We start from the raw sequence: 22,227 nt of genomic DNA on the forward strand, positions 1-22,227 counted from the left end.
GTTAAGTACATGCAGATCTGGATTCATACAGGGATCTGGCTCTATGTATGAAACATCAATCATAACCTCTCTGTCCCAATGTCCTCAGCTGCAGAATAAGGTTAATAATATTTACCAGCCAGTGGTAGTGGATCACTAATCTGTCAGAATGCATACAATAAATAGTCAGAATGCATACAATAAAGTATAATTTGTGTGTATTGGGGGGGATATCAGTGATGCTTCAGGCTCTCATGACGTGATCCCTATTTTCAGAGAGTGCTGGCAGGAACCGCTTGGCATATTCCCAGGAGGGATAGCATGCCATCTTCAAAGGGTGATAAAAATTTACGGTTGGAACAGCTTGCCGGGTTTTCCATCAGCGATTCGGCAGGCGGGGTTTCTCCCCATGTGCGGCTGCCGGGAGCCCGGGCCGGCGCCGCTGTCCGCGGTGCTGGAGCTCGGGAGCGCCGCAACTTTCGCGCCCCGCCCGGCCGTGCGCCCACTCGGGCACGTTTCCCTCATTAAACTAACTCCTCCCTTCGGCTGCGGAGCCCGTAGGAACGGGGGCCTTCCTCTCGCTCTCCATCCGCTCCCCTTCTTTTTTTTTCACCCCCTTTAGCAGAGCAAGTCAGCCTGCTCCGCCTGGGCTGTGCTCGCTGCGGACCGCGCACCCCGCACTGGGCTTCAGTTCCAGCGGGATCTGCCCCCGCCCTCCCCGGCAAACTTCGGGCGCCCCCCGCGTCTCCCGGGACCGCGTTTCCAGGTAAGAGGGGAGAGGGCGGGAGCTGAGAGATGAAAAAAGGGGATGGGGCTGGAATCTTGCGGTTTATCCCCAGCACAGCCCGAGCCGGGCCGGGGCTCACCCTGGGGATGGGGGTGGGCGCGGCGGAGCATCCTCCCCCTTGGGAGCATCCTCCCCCTTGGGAGCATCCTCCCCCTTCGGAGCATCCCCGAGAGCGGCCGCCCCGGCCCCGCACCGCCCCCCGGGAACCCTCTGCTCCCTCGGCTGGTGCCTCCCGCCGCCCAGGTAACTTCCCCAAGTTTGGCCGGGGCTGGAGGTGGGAAAGCTGGAGAGGTCGGTGGGCTCTGGGGGCGCGGAGCCCAAGGGCAGCAGGGATAACCCCTCGTGCTTCGAGCTGGGATTGTGCTGGGCATCCCTCGGAATCCTAATGGCAAAGCTAAGGGAGGAGTCAATAGTGCTGGCATGAAGAAAGAGTGTTGGAGTTTTGCTCATTCATCCTCTTTTACCTACAATTTAATGCATCAAAATGCCAGCTATTTCAAATTATAGATCACAATATACCAAGCAGCTCATAAAAGGTATTAGAGTGCAGTATGTAAATTGGAAATTGCACATTTCCTCCATTAATTTGGAACTAGCATAATATATTGAATTTGGCTGAAGTTAATAATAAGAAAAAAGTTAGGCAAGAAAGATAGTTGTAATTAGCTTTGGGAGAAGTAATACAAATGCAAATGAGTGTGATGACACTCCAGTACAGACATGTTGCACCAAAGGAAACCCAACCTGATGAATTTAAGCTGTGTGCAACCAACTCAGGAGCCTTTTTTTTTTTTTTTTCTTTTCTTAAGTTTGGATAAATGGAAATATATCCACCACATACCTATGTGTGTAGATAAAACATTTATGGTCAAGAAGGAATACTAATGCTTAAGATGGGTCCCAACATAGGCCTATAGGATTGCAAAAATAGGCTCTAACTTTTTTTTTTTTTTTTAAATCTTGGGTCAAGAATTGGCTGGGTACCAGCTGTAAATCCAGGGAAGTAATTGTCCTTCTAGCCAAAGGTACAGCCTCCTATTTAAAGCTATTGGTACTGGGTTACTTATTTCAGATTTAACCTACATAACATATACTCCATGAATTAAAATACTTGTGGAAAACCAACCATATTTTATTCCTACTGTACCAGAAATTAATGATGGGAACTAGTTTTGGAGTTACATGTTACTTGTTACATTTCAGGTACTTCATACCTGGTACAAATTTCAGTATTTCTCTGGCATTTTTTCATACAGCTGGATATAGCAAGAACATAGGTGGTTGTTTCTCGTCATTACGCTGCTGTAAGCCAGAAGCACAGAGGCAAAATTGTGAAAAGTATTAATTCCCTTGCCTCATGTCTCCTGCTGGGTGGTGAGAAATAGGTGCTCTCTGCTGCAGCTCAAATCTGGTGCAAGTAGGAGGTGTTTACCTGCATCTTCCCATCCAAGGCTCCATCAGCAGTGTCAGTCAGAGAAATGATTGAATGATTAATTAAATGAGAGTGATTAATATGGGCACAGGATATTCACCAGGCTGTTGCTGTAACTCACAGTTACAGTGGACATTCAGCTGACATTCTTGGTAGCATTAATAACCTTTGTACCATTGTGGAAAACTCAGAACACCAGATGGAAAATTTCTTTTCAGTTAATATGTAGAAATTGGGTGTAAATATGTGTCTTTCCTCTCTCAAATGACCTTTGCCTGTGTGCAGAGGACTGCCATGTGATCTGTATGTTTCTTGAGCTACTGGAGTTCTTACAGTGCAGTTATGGTGTTCTGTTTCTCTGAATAGTTACGAATTTCTGTTGCACATTTTACTCTGGCTTCAGAATGAATTAAAAAATATCTGTTCTGATGTCAAGTAGAGTTCTCAAAATCAACAGAAAACAGTATAAGTATATATGCTTATACTGAAAGTCCCTTTATCCCAAAATTCCTAAATTAAGTAGGTTGTAAACATTAGAATAAACATGAAAGGAATCCCACCAATCCTATTTCTTAAAGAAACAATAAGGAAAAGAAATACCATTATGGATGAAAGCCACTTCTTGATATGTTTTTACTGAAATTTAGCAGGATTGATGTTTCCAATGCAAATTTTTGTGCAGGTTCAAGTACTAGGTGGGTGTTATTACCTTCCTTTCTCCCTCCTTGACTTCTTGTTTGTGCTAAAATTAAGTTTCCCAACAGTGAGACGTCACCAGGCTTTTTCACAAGTAGCAATTGAAATCTCTTAACACGCCTACAAAGCTGAAAGCCAAGTCATCTATTTAAAGAGTGTTTTGAAGTGGTGCTTTTCTTTGTTGGTTATCTGGAGAGACAGTTTATCTGACACCAATTCCCTTGGAATATTTGGGTTTTTCTGTGGAATAACTGATCTTAATGAATGCGGGGAATTGGCATCAGATTAAATCTTGATCCATGGTTCAGCTCAATGAAAAAAAACTCAGGAGTGCCTTCAGCTCCAGGGCTTTGTCTTTAAACATTGAATGTAGAGAACCTGTTACAAGGTCAGCTAGAAGTTATAAGCAACAACAAATGGATGAAGTCTCTGCTGATGAAATATTTTGTGAGAAGGACAAAGCAGTCTTCACCTTTTGGAGGGAATAAAATCTCTGGAGCCCAAATACCTTTATCTGAGTATCACAATGTCTGGTCTCTGATCTCCTCCTAGTGCATGTTTAGCTTACTCTGAGGGAGAGAAAAGTCTTGGCAGCCTTTATGAAAGACAGAAACAAGCTCTGTGGCTGCAATTGGAGCTGAGGCAGGAGTCAGAGAAATCATAACATGGCATCAGGGGTTAAACTCTGGTGAAAGTGGAAAAATAATGGCAGTCTTTGTCCAAAAAATCCCCTCAGTCAAGGTGTCAAAATGAGATATTGCTTTTATTACACTGTACTGATGCTCAGGCATTGATTTTTCTTTTATCTGCTGGTCTGCTTCTCAATCAGCAGAATTTCTTCATCAGCTCTACCTTGCACCTCACAACTTCATGGGGTTTGACTGGGAGTCATAACTGGGCTTCTGGAAGGTAGCATGTCCTTGGCTGTGGGAAAAACAGCCAAAAACAAAAAAAATATTAAATACTATGTTGATTTTCACAGTAGAATGTTTTCTTCTTTTCTAACCCGTTTTCAACCATGATTTGTCAAGTAGCTTCACTTCTTTTCAAAACCCAGAGCCTCCAACAATGTTAGTTTTTCTTTTTAAACAGAAGACAAAACTCCCAAAGTAATAAATCCAAACTAATGGCTGCAGAAGCATTTCCTTCCCTCTTCACCTTGTAAACAAGAAGTTTCTGTCACAGAAGTACACTTAGTTAGAGCCTAGAATCAGAGTTATAAAATATTGAATGAACAATGGTTTTAAGGTGGCAGATTCTCAGGAAGCTTGGTCAGAATAAAGACTTCTTCAGGTCACAGAGGATGGGTGTCTGCCCTTAAAGGTAGAAGTTTCTAGCTCTCATGGATCAGGTCTTAAAAATCACAAGATGCAATGTTTTTATGCATAGGAAAGTTACTCAAAGAATTTCTTGAGGATTTTAAAATTTATTAGCCACTGTGCTTTTTATCTTATAGAAGCCCAAACAGCTAAACTCTGGAGAGATCCTTTAAAAGAGATGTAAGCAGAATTCCAATAAATATTAGAAACTGCTAGACTACTCTCAAAAACTTTTTTGGTAAATTATGCACTCTCTGAACATATGAAGGTATGATTGCTTGTATGGGGGGAAGATGGACTGTTTTATTCCCCTGGGATTTATGCCTACTTGGATTCTGCATACTCAACAGGAAAAAAGCCCTAACCAACTGTTTCCATCTCTGTTGGTACTCCCACTCAAAAAATTAGGTGATTAGGTGATTCTTTGATTTTTCCCATTCTTCACAATTATTCTACCCTGACTTGTTTTTTTTTTCAAGTCCATCAAAATTAGCTTAGGTCAGGCAGGGGGGATTTACAAGAACAACTGTGCCAGTGTTCCTTGTTAGTGGTAATAATGTAAAAATGTGTAGTATATAGACAACTCTGTAATTTAATAACTTATTAAATAATGATCAGATTTCTTAGCTATACTAGATGATGAAATACATTCACTGGAATGTAGTCAATAGGTCAACCTCCAGCTAATTTAGTTATTCTAAAAATTCCTGTACAACATTACAAGCATCTGTAACTGTACAAAAGAAAAAAAGAAAAGAAAAAACAAAAAAAAGAAGCCAGTAGAGACCAAAGCAAATAATTTGGAAATCTTGTGCATATGAAATAGCACAACTAGGACTTATTCATTTGTAGATGGTTAGGAGAGGTGTCAGGCTTTGAACCTGTTCAGACTTTACCACCTGCTTGTATGCACCTGAGTAGATCCCCAGGTCAGCCTGGCATCTCTCATGCCTTAGTTGCTCTCCATGAAGACTTGCAAGACTGTTGGCTGCTGTAAAAACTGAATTATTGATTTCTGCGGCTGTGCTCCCATGTTGGGGGAGCTGGAACGTGGTGGCGCTTCTGCACTCCCTTGAGAACACAGGACTGCACGGGTCCTGAGCAAATTCCAGCAAATTCAGCATTTCTGTTGTGTGTGAGGCATCCAGATATTCCAGAGTTGTTTCCAGTCATTAAATATATATTTGACACTCCTATAGTCATCATACTCTCTCTTCTGATGGAGGCAGGGATTTTTTTTTCCCCTTGTTTTTTCTTGTCGAGTCAGAGCAAAGGGCTCACCTTGAAAATTCCCCTGCTAAATTCCAGCACTGAAAAGGGAAAATTTGGGTTAGAGCTTGTTTGCTGAGCCATAGTATCTGCCTTCATTCTTCAGAGAAGCAGGCTGAAATGTGTCAGCACAAGCACACTTGCACTGAAAAGTCTTCATGTTGCTTTGGTCACCTTAGGGAGCTTGGAAGTCTTGCTTCCAGCCTCACCAGACCAAAAGGCACTGGTGGAATGTCTCTATTATAACTTTCCTTCCCCATCCACTAAAAAAAAAAGTGAAGAGGTGCTTTATCAAAAATGTTTAAAATCCCAGAAGAAAAATAAAGTTCATCAACCTCTGTGGGCTTCTGAGGTGTGTTAGAGACAAACCAGACTACAGCAGCATGTCCAGGAGATGAAAGGTGGGCAAGTGGTACACAACTTCTTTTATTTATTCCTTTTTTATGGAAATTTAGTTATCTAAAGTAGTGCCCCTCTTTCTCCTTTAAAGTGTAACAGAAGAAAATACATCTTAAACCTCACCATTTTCTAATGTAAATGTAGAGTGGGGAAAAGAGATCAGAATAATGAATGCTTCAGAGAAGTGCAGATGTTTAAGCACTCTTTTATGCTCCTGCTCCTTTTTCTCTGCAATTTGTTTGTTATGGATCCTCACTTTAAACATGAGTGTTTCTCACAGGGTTTTTTTTTTTTGTTTTATTTGTTTGATGTTTGTTTGTTTGTTTTGGTTTTGTTCTAATCTTTCAATATTATGCTCCACATGTGTTTGAGATCAAAATAGTTATCATCTGAATTTAATTTAGTACACCTTTCTCTTTGTGATGGGCTGCTATTTCAGAGGGTACAAAGCCACTATTAATCATCATAAAGAAAATGCATGAAAACAGTCCAAAATATGTGTCAGGTACTTCAGGGTGATGGATGCACAATAGATAGCCCCATTATTATCACTCAGTAACTTGAAAACTTTTGGTCCTCACATTTTCTCACTTTAAAACATCATTGACTTGTTCATGGGATCCAATACTTTGTGAAAAATGTATTACTCTCCTACTCACTTTTTCCTCATCCTTCATCTGTAATGACAGAGCCAGTTACCTGAAATTTCTTAATGCATTGGAAGTTTACTTCTCAGTGTATGAGATAGCAAAGAAAACCAAAACAAATGGTTTTATGGAACAAAAGTCCACTCTATTGATTTTGATATGTTAATGCAAAAGCAGAAGGTATGAATGGTTGTAATTAGGGAACTTATGTTGATTAGTCACAATTTTATTTACTCCTTTGTTCTCTTTTGTGAATCAGAATGACTTAAAGGCTAAAATATCTGTGTCAACTGAATGTAGCTGATATTCATCTTTTAGGATTGTCACAAAAGTTACACAAATCTAGTGAGATTGACCAGTGCAGCCCACAGATATTCCTCAGTCAGAGCATGGACATGATCTAATCTAATCATTTGGGAAGTAAATTGGTGGGAGTTTCCACAACCATCTTCTGTCATCTATAGTGATACAGCCAATTCCTGTATCAGAGCCTATCATCTGAACAACTGGACGAAAAATCTTAAAAGCTAAAGTCATACAATATTTAAACTTTCTATTGCAAAGAAAGTTTTTGGGTTTTTTGGTTGTTTTTTTTTTTTTTACATTTTGGGAAACAAAACCTTTTTAAGTCTTAATGAAATTGCTTTGAAGGTTCATAGTGTTTCAGAAAAGTGAAATTACTAAGTGTCTATACAAAAAAGAATTGAAAAAACTATTTTGTAAGGCCCAGCTTAAAACATGTTTGCCTTCATTCAGGAATAATTAATTCAGAGATACAGTATGTCTTTAGGTAATTTTTATTACTCCTAAGAGTACATATGTTGCTTTCTTTATAACATTAATCTGATGTTAAAAAAGTTCAATCTTAAAAAATATTGCAACTCCTACATTTTTCACTTTAAATTTTAATCAGAGACTATGAAAGAATCAATAGTTACTTAAACTTTGAAAGGTTCTGAAAGCAAACCTGATTATAAGTTAGTGATAATGATTTAGTACATTACTGAGTAATCAATAATTGCTATCAGATGTTCCGAATCACTCTTACTAAATATGTTTTGGAAAGTTTGTAATTACACCACAGGAGTTTCAGGCAGGTGTGCTGAACTGAAGAAGACACCAGTGACACAGAGAGTGGATTGAGTGCTCCCACAGCAGGTTTTTCAGATGGCACCGATCTGAGGGGTGTGGGTGACACACCTGAAGGATGGGATGCCATCCAGAGGGACCTGGACAAGCTCAAGAAGTGGCCCTTGGGAATCTCATGAGGTTTAACAGACCAAGTCCAAGCTGCTGCACCTGGGTCAGGGCAGCCCCAGCACCAATGCAGGCTGGGCATGAGCAGAGCCAGAGCAGCCCTGGGAGGAGGAGCTGGGGGTGCTGGTGGGTGAGAGGCTGGCCATGCCCTGGCCATTGGGAGCCCAGAGCCCCCCGTGTGCTGGGCTCATCCAGAGCCCCGTGGGCAGCAGGGCAGGGAGGGGATTCTGCCCCTCTGCCCCCTCTGCTGAGACCCCACCTGCAGGGCTGCATCAGCTCTGGGCTCCAGCACAGCAAGGACAGGGACCTGCTGGAGCCAGGCCAGAGCAGGCACCAAGGGGATCCCAGGGATGGAGCAGCTCTGCTGGGAGGAAAGGCTGGGAGAACTGGGATTGTTCAGCCTGGAACAGAGAAGGCCTTGGGGTGACCTAATTGGGGCCTTCCGGAGCCTGAGGGGAGCCCACAGGAAAGATGGGCTCCCCTTACAAAGGCCTGGAGTGACAGGACAAGGGGGAATGTTGTTAAAATGACAGAGAGTAGGTGTAGATCAGATATTAGGAAGAAATTCTTTGCTGTGAGGTTGGTGAGGCACTGGCACAGGGAAAAGCTGTGGCTGCCACACCCCTGGAAGTGTTCAAGGCCTGGTTGCATGGGGCTCTGAGTACACCTGCCCATTTCAAGGTGTCCCTGGCCATTGCAGGCCCTTCAAACTCAAACTCTTCTAAGGTTCTGTGATTCCATGATTTGCAGAGGCCCCTGTTCTGATGTCACAAGAATCTGTGTTCCAGCAATGGATTTGCCATCTCAGTTGAGCCATGGCTGCCTTCAGGCTGGCAGATGTCCCAGATTATCTGTTCAGCTCATGGCTGTTCACCTTCTGTGCACAAAGATGGTGTCTGGCAGCTTGGAGTGAGGAGCAGGAGAGCTTTGGCCCAGCAAGGGCAGCACTGGCAACTTCTGGTGTGGTATGGACCTTATTTTGCTGCTCTTGTATTGCATCTGGATTTAAACAGGCAAAAAAATCCTGATACTGCAGGGAGGTCCTCATCAGATAGTATCTGGTTCCACAGATGGCCCTCTGAGGGACTTTGTATTCATAATGGCTTTGGTAATGCACTAACAGAAATGAGGTTAAAAATACAGTCTTTGTAACAGGCTGAGTTAGACATCAGTGATAAATCCAATTATTTTAAATGCATCAGACCAGGTTCTGATTTCAGTTCCATGGATATAAACAGACCTGCTGATACCATGGACTTTTGTACATGCAAGGATGTAGGGGCATAGAATATAAGAAAATAAAGATAGTGTAGAAAGTAATCTCACCCTGAAGGAGTTGCAGCTGGGCCAATTATCAAAGATTAGGAGCAGGCCTGACTTTACCAGGCCACAGCTGTAACCAGTGAGAAGAAGAGTGCTATAAAAGAGTGGGGTGGCTGGGTGAGAAGGGAACTGGAGTCAGTGGCTGCTTTGTGAAGAAGAAAGAGTCAGTGCTCTGAGGAGCTTCCCCACAAGAAGGTATGGAACTTTTGTGATAAGGAAACAAGAGTATGGAACCCCTGCAATAAGATGACAACACAAGGAAGGTCAGAGTCTTGTCTTGGGGATGTAAAAATTCATCTGCTTTATAATCTGTATTAAAAAAACATTTAGTCTGTCCTTGCACTTTTATTAGACATCAACATTACAAATAATTATAGGATATTTTATGGTTTTGGTGATCTTTTATCAGTATTTTGGGGTTTGATTTCCCCCTCCCCCTTTTTTTTTTTTTTTCCTTTGCATGACTACATAATTTTAAACATTTAACGTAGCTGCTAAAAATCCTGTATCATGTTGCCATTTCAGGGAGATCCAGCTGATATGTGAGGCTGGCTGTATTAACAATGGTTAGACAAGCCATTTATGCCTTCCTACTATCTATACCTGATATTTCATAGGTGCTGTGTGGAGAGGAAAACTGTTCATTAAATGTAGTTAAGTGGCTAAATTCTATTTCATCTGCAATGGTAACTTCCACTTTTATGAGCCAAGTGACATTCCCATGATTTGCCAGGAAGCTGGCATTTTTTTTTTGTCATTTGCTAAAGATTTATGAAGTGTATGCTTGCATAGAATAAATATTTTTTAAAATATATAGCTTTGCAGAGAAACTTATACATTAATTATACTAAAAAGGATACTTGAGTCTACATAGTTGATATACTCAGTGATTCAAGCAAGACAAAAGCCTATAAAATAATCCAGGCAGTAACAGAAAGAAAGCAAAATACATGAAAGTTGTTGCCACCCACAAATCAAATTGTGCAAAGCCTATGGATTTTAATGGATTGTGCCATTTAGATGGCAACAAATCTCTGGAAATGCAGCTGAAAGCCTCCCAGCTTTTCATGCCAACACTACTTCAGCAGAAGTCTCATCTAAAACAAACTTTAGACTTTGTTCAAGTCCTTTATATATCAGATTTATCCCTGTTCCCTGATTTCCTGCCAACTGACTGCACCTGGTTCACTCTAAATTAGTTGCTGTTAATTGTCAATAAATGTGAAGAAGGTCTTCTTTCCATTTTTTCTTGGCTGTGAAGCTGGTGAGTCTCATGGCTATTTATAGGTTAGAGCTATACAATGCAGGTTTAGAGGAGAAAAGAGTAAAATAGAGAGCAGTAGTAGCTGTTTTATTATTTTTCCCCCCCATGTGTGCTTTAGTGCAGGATATGTGTGAGCACAGCTGCATTAAGGTCAAGATGTAATTTAATTCAGCTGACTCCTGTTTGGAGGGGCTATAAAGGGTGTGGGAGAGGAGCTGAGCTTTTTTTCTACTTTTATAGGGAGAGTTGTTGGTTTAGAAGGAGTAGGGTGAAGAAAGATTTGCAGGTAATTTTTTATTTCTGTTTTAGTTAAGTGTATATTTTCTTTTCTTGTAGTAGCTTTAGAGGGTAATGTAAAAATAGATTATTCTCTGAAGTTAGAGTAATTAATAAGTTTTTTTTGTGCCTTTGAGAGGATGTGATTTGTGTATCTCTTGGCTTTCCTTCAGTAGGCCTTGCAACAACAAAAACTAGCTTTAAAAATTATTTTTGTATATTTGTGATTTCTGTTCACCTCTTTACAAGCTAACCAAAGAAAGGATGAAAGAAGAGGACTTTTTTTCCCTGCCTTCTGTCTCTCTAGACCTGTTGCACCTGCTGTTCCTGTTGATTTGAGATTCTTATGGCTTGCTTCTGTCCTTGGTCATTTTATTCCTGTACTTGAGGGACTGAAGCAGCACTAGTGTAAACCCAGATGCTGTAAAGGTTAATTACAGACTTGCTAGTTAAGCTTTCTTACTGTAATGTACTCTCTGTTAGGAGAGGTGTTCTTTAATTTAAAAATGTGTTTGTCTGAGATAAACCTGTTTGTCTGCACCTGTGTGAAAAGTGAGACTCAGGAGTCAGAGGGGATTAATGGATTTGAATCTGAGGCTGTTTTCTGCTTCTATAATGAAAGTTTCCTGTTGAATTTTCATTGGGGAATGAAAGCTCTAGTTTCAAACTTTCCATTACATATTCTTCAGTTGCTGTTCTTTGCTTCTTTCCCTTCACAAATTATCTCATAGAAGACAAGAAATATGACAGGAGTAATATCTTTAAGGCTTAGATTCCCTCCCTCTCTTTGGAGTTTTCTGCTGTTGTGAAGTGTGCAGCTTTCACCCAGTCCCTGCAGTCCCTCTTGCCTCTCTTGCTTTTAGGGATGGTTCCTGTGTTGTGAAGAAAGTGGCTCTTGGATCCAAAATAAAACCTTACAGTTTCTGTTTCTTTTGTTCTTAACTGGAATACTATAGGTACAGTGTCTAGTGTTCCTTCTACTAAGGTGGCTGTTTTTCTCTATCTACTAGTTATGGACTTTCAAACCAAAAAAGCTTTTCTAAAAGTCAAACATTGCCTGGTGAGGTTCTGATGTAATCACACAATGATTTGTGTTGGAAGAGACCTTAAAGTTCATTTGGTTCCAACATCTCTGTGCCATGGGTGGGGACACCTTCCATCAGACCAGGTTGCTCAGAGCCCCATCCAACCTGGCCTTGAACACTCCCAGGGATGGGGCAGCCACAGCTTCTCTGGGCAACCTGTACCAGGGCCTCACAAGCCTCAAAGTGAAGAATTAATTCCCAATATCTCATCTCAACCTACTCTCTTACAGTCTGAAGCCATTGTTCTATCCCTATGTGCCCTTGGAAAAAGCCTTTGGGTATCTTAATGCTTTCTGAGCTGTAATATTTATATTGCAGCTAGCAGGGCTGGAGATGCAAATGCCAGCTTTTTGTGGAACTCTAGGGTTCTGTAGACACAGTCAAAACAAAAATTATCTTGGACATTTTAATTAATTGTAAAGTAGGTAAATAACTAATTGAATACCATCTGTTTGCTTGGGCTGAGCATCAAGAATGTGTCTGTTAGCTTGAGGAAAGAATATTCATGAAGCAGAACATCTCTTTTTCAAGATACTGATTTTACAAAACTGTTTGTTTGACCTTGCAGTGCTAATGTGCATATATTTTAGGACATTTATTTGTGTTTATTGTTCTACATTTTTGCTTTGGAATTCCCATTTTCAGTTGTTTGCTTCTCCTCCCCTGTGGGGGTTAAATAGTCCAAAAAGAGCCAAGGCCAAAACAAACAAAGCTTTTTAGCATCCCTTTCTCTCTTCCCTCCCTCTGCTGAGAGAGGACAGAGAGGAGCTCTGTGTGCTGGCTGGGGAGGGCACTGTTTTGCTGAGACAACAGCAGTTCTAGGGCACCTCAAACAAGCTCTTGACAGGAAAATCAAGGTGTTTGTAACAATGGGGGGGTTCCTCTGTGCAAAAGGGTTACCTCCCACAACCAGTTTGGAAGCAAAAGACAATTTTTGTTCTGAGTAGCTAGAGGAGGTGCATGGGCAGATACTTTGTGATCAGGACAGGTGGTTATGAGCACTGAGTAAATGCAAAAGTGAAAGTCTGAGGGTCACAACAAACAGGAAAAATTACCCTTCCCTTTAACCAGTCAACCAAAATCCCCTCTTGCAGGAGCTTCCCCTGCAAGAGTAGGGGGGGAAGCTCACCACCCACCACTCCATAGGTGGGGGCAGGTGAGAGAGGGAGAAAATGAAGTGTAGTGTTCAACATGTCTGCTTTTCTAGTCTTCCTTAGGTTCTTATTCTGTAAATAGTCCTGGGGTTTTAAGCTGCAGAGATGTTTTTCTGCATCTTAAAACAGGAGATTATAGATCAGAATTGAGAATTATGGATTATAGTTTCAATTGAACCTTTTGTTATGGATGGGTGCTGCATCCATGAGTTTGGAAAATAGCTTTTTTAAAAATAAAAATTACTGCAATACCAATAGTAAAAGTATTCTTAATCAGCCAATGTGTAAATATACCCTTCTGTTAGTTTAGTGTTTTTCTTGGATTTTTTTCCAAATTGTTTTAATTTTTTAAATTGTTCTGCTCACAAAAAATTTAGAGCTCTTTATAGGAAAAAACAAAAGAAGCTTTTAAAATACCCCCTTTTTAAAAACTACTTATTGCTGCAAGATTTCCCACATGTTGGATAAATTTCCCAAATATTCATATAACAATTTCTGTAATAGCTGCCTATGCTTTAGACTAGAAATGAAATTCTATTTTTTCCAGCCAGTCCTGTGTAATTGGTACAGTTCTGACAAATCAGTGTTTGATTAAACAGATCTTCTGAAGGAGCAGATCTGAGTCAGAGTGCTATAAGAGGAGGTGTGGTGTGGAATAATAAATGGGTAAATGTTGCCAGTGCCAGTGATGATGCCCAGAGAAGCTGTGTATGCCTATTCCCTAGAAATGTCCAAGGCCAGGCTGGATGGAGCTCTGAGTGCCCTGGGATAGTGGGAGGTGTCCCTGCCCATGGCAGAGGGCTGGAAAGAGATGAGCTTTAAAACTCTCTCCAACCCAAATAATGCTAAATTATGAAAAATGTGGTGACTGGAAGATAGAGTTGGTCCCTAAAAGCCCACAATGAGAAGCAACTGCTGACACATCTCAATGTTTTAAAACCCAAAATTAAAAAAAAAAAATTAAAAAATAATTTTCAAGTTAATTGAGGGACTTTGCCTCAGGAAATTTTCTATGCTATACAATAAGACTTCTAAGAGACTCAGTGAACTGCTTCTTGTTCAGGTCTTTTAAGCCTGGCTGGATCTGTTTTTGGGGTTTTTTTTGTGAAGCTCAGGCTTTCTGTATGAAAGGGAAGTTCAAGCATTTTCAAAGCAGCTTATTTTGATTTTATAGTGGCCTATGAGGTGACAGTGTTGAGCAAACAGTCAGGGAGGTTCTGAATGAAAAAGCATTTTTGCCAGTGAGTATTTATTAAAGTAGAGTTATAGATGTGTACTGAGGAAATTTATGGGAGCTTTTTGCTTTCCTTCACCCAAAGGTATATTTCCCAAGAGTTATAACGAAAGCATTCAATAATATTTCTTTGTGTAGCATCCAATAATGCAATGGCTGGAGGACAAGGAAGTGGCAGAGTAGCAGGGAAGATGCACTGGATATTGGCAGTAATTCCCATGCTGTGGGGTCACCAGATCAGTGGACAAGGGCAAGGTAAGTGAAGATTTTCTACTGCAATTTACTATTGGCATGGCATTGCATGGCACTGGTTAGAGAAAGAAGGCTGTGTGATCAAGGGCTGAACTTGTGTGAACAGCTGACAAGAAAAAGGGATCTAAAAATCAGAAGGACTTCAGCTGAGAAGTCTAATTCTGTTTGAAAAAATGATGTCTTGATGCCTTTGGGAATAACCAGAATCTGTTTTCATGTGCTCAGTGATTGAAGTGTGCCTTGAAAAGAATCTTCCCTTTGTGTCTGTTGTTGGCTCTCTAGGTGTGGAGAAGTAGCTGTTTAAGGGATTATAGACATGGATACTTTGTGTTGTTTGGCTGTGATAGCAGCAATATTCAGAAAGGCTTTTGTGGCCATGCTATAAATAATTCCCCTGTTTGTTTTCCTGTCTCACTCACTGATGGTGGTGCATAATAACAGCTGTAGGGAAGCAGACAGGCAAAAGAAAATGTCTTGGTAGGTTTTCAGTTTAGAAAAATGAAGCATTATTGCATGTTTCTGATCTGAGAGCTGCTAACAAGAGAGGAAAAACCAGGCTATTGTACTTTTTAATGTGTGTTTAGAATAAAAGATGTTTGTGTGTTTTGTCAAACTGGGAAAGGGGAAAAATGTCATTTTGAGGCGCTGAAATTAACAGGAAGTGGATAGGCATTCCTTTTTGAGGAATTCTTTTATCAGGCACTCAGGACATAGATGTTACATGTAGGCTGAGATTTCCACATCCTGAATTTACTCCTCAAGTGAGGAAAATGCTGAATTTTTTTTTGCTGGAGCCCCTCAGTTCTCTATTACTCCAGTCCCTGGCTGCAAGCACGATGCTGGTCAGTGTGTGCAACCTGTGCTAGGTCCATTTCCACAGGCATTTTTGGGCTGCAGAAAGAGTTCTTGGCTGTTTGGAAGGATCATGGTGTTCACTCTTGCTTGGTGCAGTTTTAGAGGCAGGAATTGGATGTAAACTGTGCATTGCAGTTGTGCTGGAAACTTCTGTGGCATTTCTGTGTGTTGCCTCCACAGATCCTAAAAGCCAACCTGGCAGCCTATGTAGGACTTGAGCAGGAAAGTGTCATGAGTGTTTTGCAGGTAGTAGCCAGCTTTTCTGTGATATAAGTTGTATTTGTACAAAAAGGTGTTGCTTTTCTCAAGTGTCCATTATGACATTGTAGTCATTGAATTGGAAAAACAGATGATACATTTGAAGATTGGCTATTTTGTGGTATTGTGCTAAAATGTTATGGGTATGGTAAATTTTTCAGTTTTATGAAATACTGGTTAATGGCATCGGAAAGAAACAGATACAACATCTTGAAAGAGTTTGTTTTCAAAGTGGGTGGTGTGAGGGGACCTGTGCTGTGAAATATTCTTTATGTGGTTCTAAATCCTCTGTGATAACAAGATACTCTTGATCTGTGAGCTGACCTTCAGTCATATAGTTCTACGTGTATCTATTTTCTGATAATTAAAAAATTGTAACTACCAATAACTACCCAATTGTAAAAAAATGAAACTACTGTGACAAAACAGTCTAGAATGCAAAATGTCTTCCTAAAATTAGGAAAAGGATTATGGACCATGATCATGTTATTTTTCTTTGATTTTTAAATAATTTGAAGTTGTAATGCAGCTTTTGAATATTAAGTACCTCTAAGCATGTCTAGTATAATAAAACTGGCTGTGTTTCAGTCTTTGTAGACTTTGTACTCTGATGGAAGTGTAGTGTAGACTTTTGAGCATACATTTACAGCAACTGCTGTGCATTGCTTGAACCTTCACTTGAGAAATGTGAACTTTTAATGGCAATGAAGTAGTAAATTACAAACAAGGAAAAAAATATTTTTTGGCATAATTGCATACAAAGGTTATATAAAAATTGCAAAACCTAGGTTTCTGGACATATCTGTAATTTTGATATGGGTTTCTGTTAACACTTTATTTTTCTAAAGTAAAAAGTAAGGCCCTTTGGGCATGCCTTGCAGGAGCCTGAGAAATATAATTTCTGATTAATTTGAGTAAAATTCATATTAATTATAAATTTTGGTTACTTGGAGTCTATCAGGACAATAAAATGAAGAAATAATGATTGTGTATCTGGGCATAGAACCAAGAGTGTTTAAAAGCCATATGGCTGCATTTAAAGAAAACAGCTTCTGAGTCACATAACTTCAGTGTGAGTGGGTTGCTATGGAAGTTAGAAAGAAATCAACATTTGTTCCACTTCCATTTCCAATCAGAATAGTAAACTTAAATTGAAAATCCTTTGTTTTTCAACAGCTCTTTCTATCTGTCTCTTTTTACATAAACCCAACCCAAGAATTCTCTGGTTTTTGAAGTCCATGGGGCTGCATCTTCCTCTATTCATGTGTAGCTTAGGACTAGACACTTCAGTCCACCCAGTGTAAGTGTCCAGTAGAGACTGGAGGAAGGATGAAACTGTTTTAATTTATTTTGCACTCTACCACAACGGACAAATGTGTAGTTTTTAGCATTTTGCATCCCTTCTGCTTTTCTCAGTTACCTGAATATTGCAGGTTTACTCCTCTGTCTTCAGAGGAGTAAATGTGTTTTGGCCTGTATTTTGTACACATAAGTAAATTTAGAAGAATAATTATCTCTAACATTGAGCCCTGAGTAATTTGAAGAGTATTTTGAAACAGACTTGTTTTTCCTGGTAAACTTAGAAATCCTATATCTGGAAGTCTGAAGTTACTTAAACAATAAGCAGGCAATTACTATTCAGTGATATCCACAAACAGTGTTAGTATTGATATTTAAGACAGAAGATGAACAAGGAGTCCTGGAATCTAATCATGTTCAGACTTGTAAAAGAAGGGAATGTTGCTTAATACCTGGAATTTCACTGCTGTAGAGATGAAGCAGGTGCTCTCTTTGAAGCTCTAGAGATGCTGGATGAAACAGTGTCTGCTCTCTGAAGTACAGAGCAGTGCTGCTGGTGTTCTTGGATGCATCCTTCCTGCCCAAGATGTGCCTTTCAAATCCTTTTTCTTACAGAGCTGTCAGGGTATAGTGTTGACAGGTCGTTTTATTTAATGATCAAGCATAAAGGCTGTGCCATGTGCTACAGCCAAGAGGCTTCAGAGCTCAAACAATGTGCTAGAAAGCAGTGGGTGTTGCTGGCTCACCAGGCTCTGACCCTCTGCCTGCAGGAACTTGTGTTTTCCCCCCCCCCCAACACAGGCCTAAGGGGGGAAAAGCACCTTATCTTTTGAATTTAAGCAGTGTTGTGTGCAAGTATGTCATGGTTTTGGTTTGTTTTTTGCATTTTGGGACTTTAATTGATGATAAAGGCAGCAGCATTATGGCTAACTTGGAATATACAGGAGTAAATATCAATGTACCAACAGAAACAGAGTTTTTGCTGGACTTCAGAGTCATAAGGTGGGTGCTTATAGCTGAGGACAAGCATTCAAACTGCCTCATTTTCACCTCCTTTTGTCTGTGCTGCTGAGAAAGCCAAATGTTCCTCAAAACATACTCCAAATCCAACAAAGTCTTCAGTCAGACCTGAGATTACTGTGGTTTGTTAATAGTGGGAAGGAAGGCAGATGGAGGATACCTGGGATTTTTTCCCAAACCCATCCTTAGTGATGACTAGGAAGAATAAGCTGTAGAGTCTATTTCCATCCACTGCACTTTGCTGTGGGCTAGAGCAGTTGTGTGTCAGTATCTTTCTCTACCTTGCCTGACAAGGTAGGGAAAAGTATTTTGTATATATGGAGTGTGTATGTGTTCACACATACAGTTTTATGGTGCTAAATGACTGGCAGTGATTTTGGCTTTAAAAAAATGTAAAACCCAGAGAAATAAAAACTGTGTGTAGAAATCTAGAGTCTTGGTTCTGAATTCCACAGCTCAGCAAATCCTGCAATGGTACTTGGGTGCTGTGGTGCCATGATTTGCATTCAGCACTGCCAAATCTGCTGAGTGCATGTGTGTAACCTGGCTTGGGACTCCCTGTGGCAAGAGGAGCAGCCCCATGGTGACATGGAATGGGATCCAGGTGGCACTGCTGCCTCAGGGATGCTGCACACACCAGCCTTGTGCACATCCATCTCCCAGGTAACCCAGCCCATCCAGAGCCTGTTGAGATCTCTTCTGGGTGTCTGATGTGAGTTGACTTGCAGGTTTTTATTATAATAATAATTTCTGCTATCTGAAAATCAGTCCTCTTACATCAGTCTTTCAAACTCACCTTTAAATAAGTGGATGTGCAAAGCTGCAGGTAATGTATTAATGCTTTAAAAAGCATTGAGTCTCTGACCTGTGCTTGGATCCAAATCTAGATTAAACCCAGGTGACAAGCTTAAACGGTCTTTGTTTGTGCACTACCACCTGTTATCAATTCGGGTGATAAATAAGAATAATTTGGGACAGGGCAACCAAAGCTCTCCAGGCATGTTGTGTTACTCCTTCTGTTATTCCTGCTGTCTTGGTGCTTCCTCTCTGTGGAATTCTAGTGGATATTTGAGTTAAGTGAGGAAGAAGCTAAGTAATCATGGGGCTAGACCTATGTTTGTATCCTCACTGTAGGTGTGTGAAGGCACTTAGAGACATTTGAGTGAGTTTTTGGAAACAACAAACCCAAATATTTGTTTTTGAGGCCAAGATGTACTGTGCTGGAAATGTGTGTGAATGATGCATCGAAAACTCACATTCTCGTTTCTGCCTATGTAAACTGGATGCTGTAGATGGAAAGGTGGTTTGTATATACACCTATTCATGAAAAAGATGAAAATTGAACTGCAAAGTCTTGTTTTTGGTTCAGCAGCCTGTGTTGGAACTTTAGTGAAAGAGGCATCAGCCTAAATGCAAAGTGACTGCTGCTTCTCTCATGATCATGTTTCCAAATACATTTGAAAGCACAGTATCAGCATGTACCTTTACCCTATCTAAGTACCAGTAGTTTTTTATAGCAATTGAACAAGATTTAGTACTTAACCTTTCTCTCTTGTGCATTATGCAGCTTTGCTAATGGATAGCAACACTGTATTTTGAAGGGAGGATTTGTTTTGTTTTTAATGGAATGGTTAATAATAGCCACTTTAAAAATGGCAAGTAGCTTTAAAAAAAGAAAAAAAGGCTGTTAAACAATAGTACATTACATTTTTTAAAAAGATGTCCTAATTTGTCGAGGCAGCACCTTTTGCAGAAACTCTTGATGGAAAAGAAATTAGGAGAGTCTTTTTTAAGGTATTCTCACTTCAGGTACTGGCTAATGGGAAAGTGAAATCTGAAAAAAGGCAGCTGCACAAACCACCTTGTAATGCAGCTGAACTTCTGCATGAGCTGTGGAATTTCAATTTGATCACAAAGCATTTCTTGCTTTCAATCAATTATATTTCCATTTGTCATAAATCCTTCTTGCAGACCAAGACACTGCACAGTTAATGCAACCTCCAAATACTGTGTTTTTCTTTAGAATTAATCTTCATGGACTTTTACAGAAAGTATAAGTTATTAAGCATGCAGACATTGCTCTTTGTGGTCAAGAATAAGAAAATACTTCATGTCTTGCCTATTTCAGAGAGATCCAAGGTAACTCAAACAGCAAAAAATTAAAAATAAGAAATCATCATTATAAAGTCTACTACAATGTAATTCTCAAATCATGCAACAAAAGGTAAAATTACTTTTAGCTTTAAGGAGGATATAACTTGAGCAGAATAGCCATTACTAATGAGGAAGTAGAAAATTTGTGGTGAGAGTGCTAAGTAGTCGAGAAAAAAAGGGTTCTTATTACTGAAGTGACAAAAACCCATGAAGTTTTTGTATAAAGTAATAAAGCAATAAAAAGGGCTTGAGAATTCTCATGCAAAATGTGAACTATCTAAGCATAAATTTAGGTTTTCCTCATGAGTAATCTGTATTATTTTGCCTAAGGTTATTTGCATGACTCTCTTATGACCTGAGAAGTATTTCTTTTCTGTGGACTGTGTTTTCTGTTGCTGTTTTCCCCCAGGATTGTTAGTCAGCACCTGAAGTGAAAAACCAGGTTTTGCTGAAAAGGTTCTATGGGGAGCAGGAGAAGAATTGCTCCATACTGGGGAGCAATGCATAGGAAATTAGACCTGGTGTAGGAGGTGCATGCAATACCCAAATAACAAAAGACCTCCTGTTCCATGTAAAAAGAGCACAAGTAACACTGTTAGCCTCCAGTTTTCATAGCTTAACCAACCAAAAATCAGTGAAAAGGATGACAGCCGGTACTGTGTAGTTTTACATTCCTAGTAGAACTTTTGTTGCAAAATTCATGTTATATTTTTATTACATGAAAAATTAAGACACACTGAGACAATGTTAAATTCTTGAATTAATGGCCTAATGCAACTCAAGATGTAGGATTTTTTTTAACATCATGCTATTCATTGGGGCATAAACAGATATATAGGAAGAATGTTTCTGAGATCAGGTGTGTGCTTTAGGTGATTGGTTTGTTTTAGGTAGAAGGTTCAGAGTTTGCAATTTGCAACAGGTTAAATAATCAAGAATGGCTTTCCAGGAAGCTTTAGTATTGAATAATGAGAACTTTCTAATGAATGTGTGTGTAATTGAGAACCTCAGGTGTCATCCCCTGGAAACCAGCTTGGATAATGCAGACAATTGGTGGTGCTGCTTTGGCAAGGTGGTGTTGTTTGGTTCCAGGCGGTTTAGCAATTTTGTAGGAATTAATAATTTTCCTGGGCACTAAACTGAAACCCAATTTTTATTTTCCTTGCCAAAAACCAAACTTACATATTAGATGACAGGATATTAATAAAGCCACCACTTCGTACAATTTAAAAAGTTTCATTTTATATAATTTAAAGTCTTTCATTTTGGAAAATATGGTGTTCTTGATGTTTTAATGGAATGTATGAGGCTTCAAAAATGTTCTTGGCAGTCATTTTGGTAGTAGGCTTCATGAAAAATAATAAAAATTGGCAGTAAGGAGAATGATACAATGCATGTAATATAAAACACTTTATCCTGGAACGTGTACAAGTACTAAGTGTTCTAATGTATATTTATTGAGATAGAGCTTGAAGTTTTATTTATGTTGCATTTTAAATGGAAGTATTTCAGTATTCAGTTGCCTTTGTTCACTTTTTTTATTCACTTATTTGTAAAAGTTGCCATAACCTTGACCTATCAGATCTTGGTGACTTGAACTTAACCTTAAAAGGATATTGCAGGAAGCTCATAGTTGAAACAGGCTTTTTTTTTTTTTAATATATCTTGGCCTGAAATATATTTGCTTTTAATCAAGGTTTCTTTTACTGTTCAGTTTCTGTTTAGGATTCATCTCATTCTAAAACAAAATTTAAAAAGACCAAACAAACTCAACAGCAAAGTCATTTTAGCCTTTCTAAAAACAGACCCCTCTATGAATAAGTGCTCTGAAAGCTTTATTAGAGTGAGGATGCCAAACCTGGGTTCCAGCATTAATAGCCACTTTCCTATGAATTTAGCCTTTTCTCATCCTTCAGCTCTTGTGCTGGCTGTGTCATGTTTGGGAACAGATACTTATTTTTTTCCTGGTGCCACTTGCTGTTCTGTGTTTAGATCCTCACTTCTCCAGGAGAAATGAATCCCAGCAAAGGTTTTAGAATGGAAGATTTTAACTGGAAGAAAGGCAGTAAAAGTCCTCACAAGTTGGCTTTACTCTTGGCAACTGGGACACCAATTCTCAGCTTCCAAAAGAAAAAAATATCTGGGGAAAACTGTCAAAATGTACCAGAAAAGTGATGGTCAGTAACTACTGAACCCTCTGAGGACAGAGAAGGGACAGGGAGAGGGAGAGGCGGGAAGTGGCATCCTTGGCCATGATAAAAGGTCATC

General features: G+C 39.8%; 1 protein-coding gene across 3 annotated transcripts in view; it reads left to right on the plus strand.

Annotated features, from left to right (window-relative positions):
- The first annotated feature begins 366 nt into the window (after positions 1-366).
- The window catches only part of ROBO2 (roundabout guidance receptor 2), a 1,034,237-nt gene continuing 1,012,376 nt past the window's right edge, over positions 367-22,227 (plus strand). The window contains exons 1-2 of one of the 3 annotated variants that reach the window (XM_077174511.1): positions 367-745; positions 14,260-14,376. In XM_077174511.1, coding sequence (XP_077030626.1) covers positions 14,274-14,376 — 103 coding nt within the window. In that variant the 5' untranslated portion in view covers positions 367-745; positions 14,260-14,273. Of the gene's footprint in view, positions 746-918; positions 1,010-14,013; positions 14,129-14,259; positions 14,377-22,227 lie in introns of those variants that run through there. The other 2 variants (XM_077174512.1, XM_077174513.1) reach the window with 2 other exon arrangements.

This window comes from Agelaius phoeniceus, chromosome 2 (assembly GCF_051311805.1).
Source record: "Agelaius phoeniceus isolate bAgePho1 chromosome 2, bAgePho1.hap1, whole genome shotgun sequence".
Lineage (NCBI taxonomy): Eukaryota > Metazoa > Chordata > Aves > Passeriformes > Icteridae > Agelaius > Agelaius phoeniceus.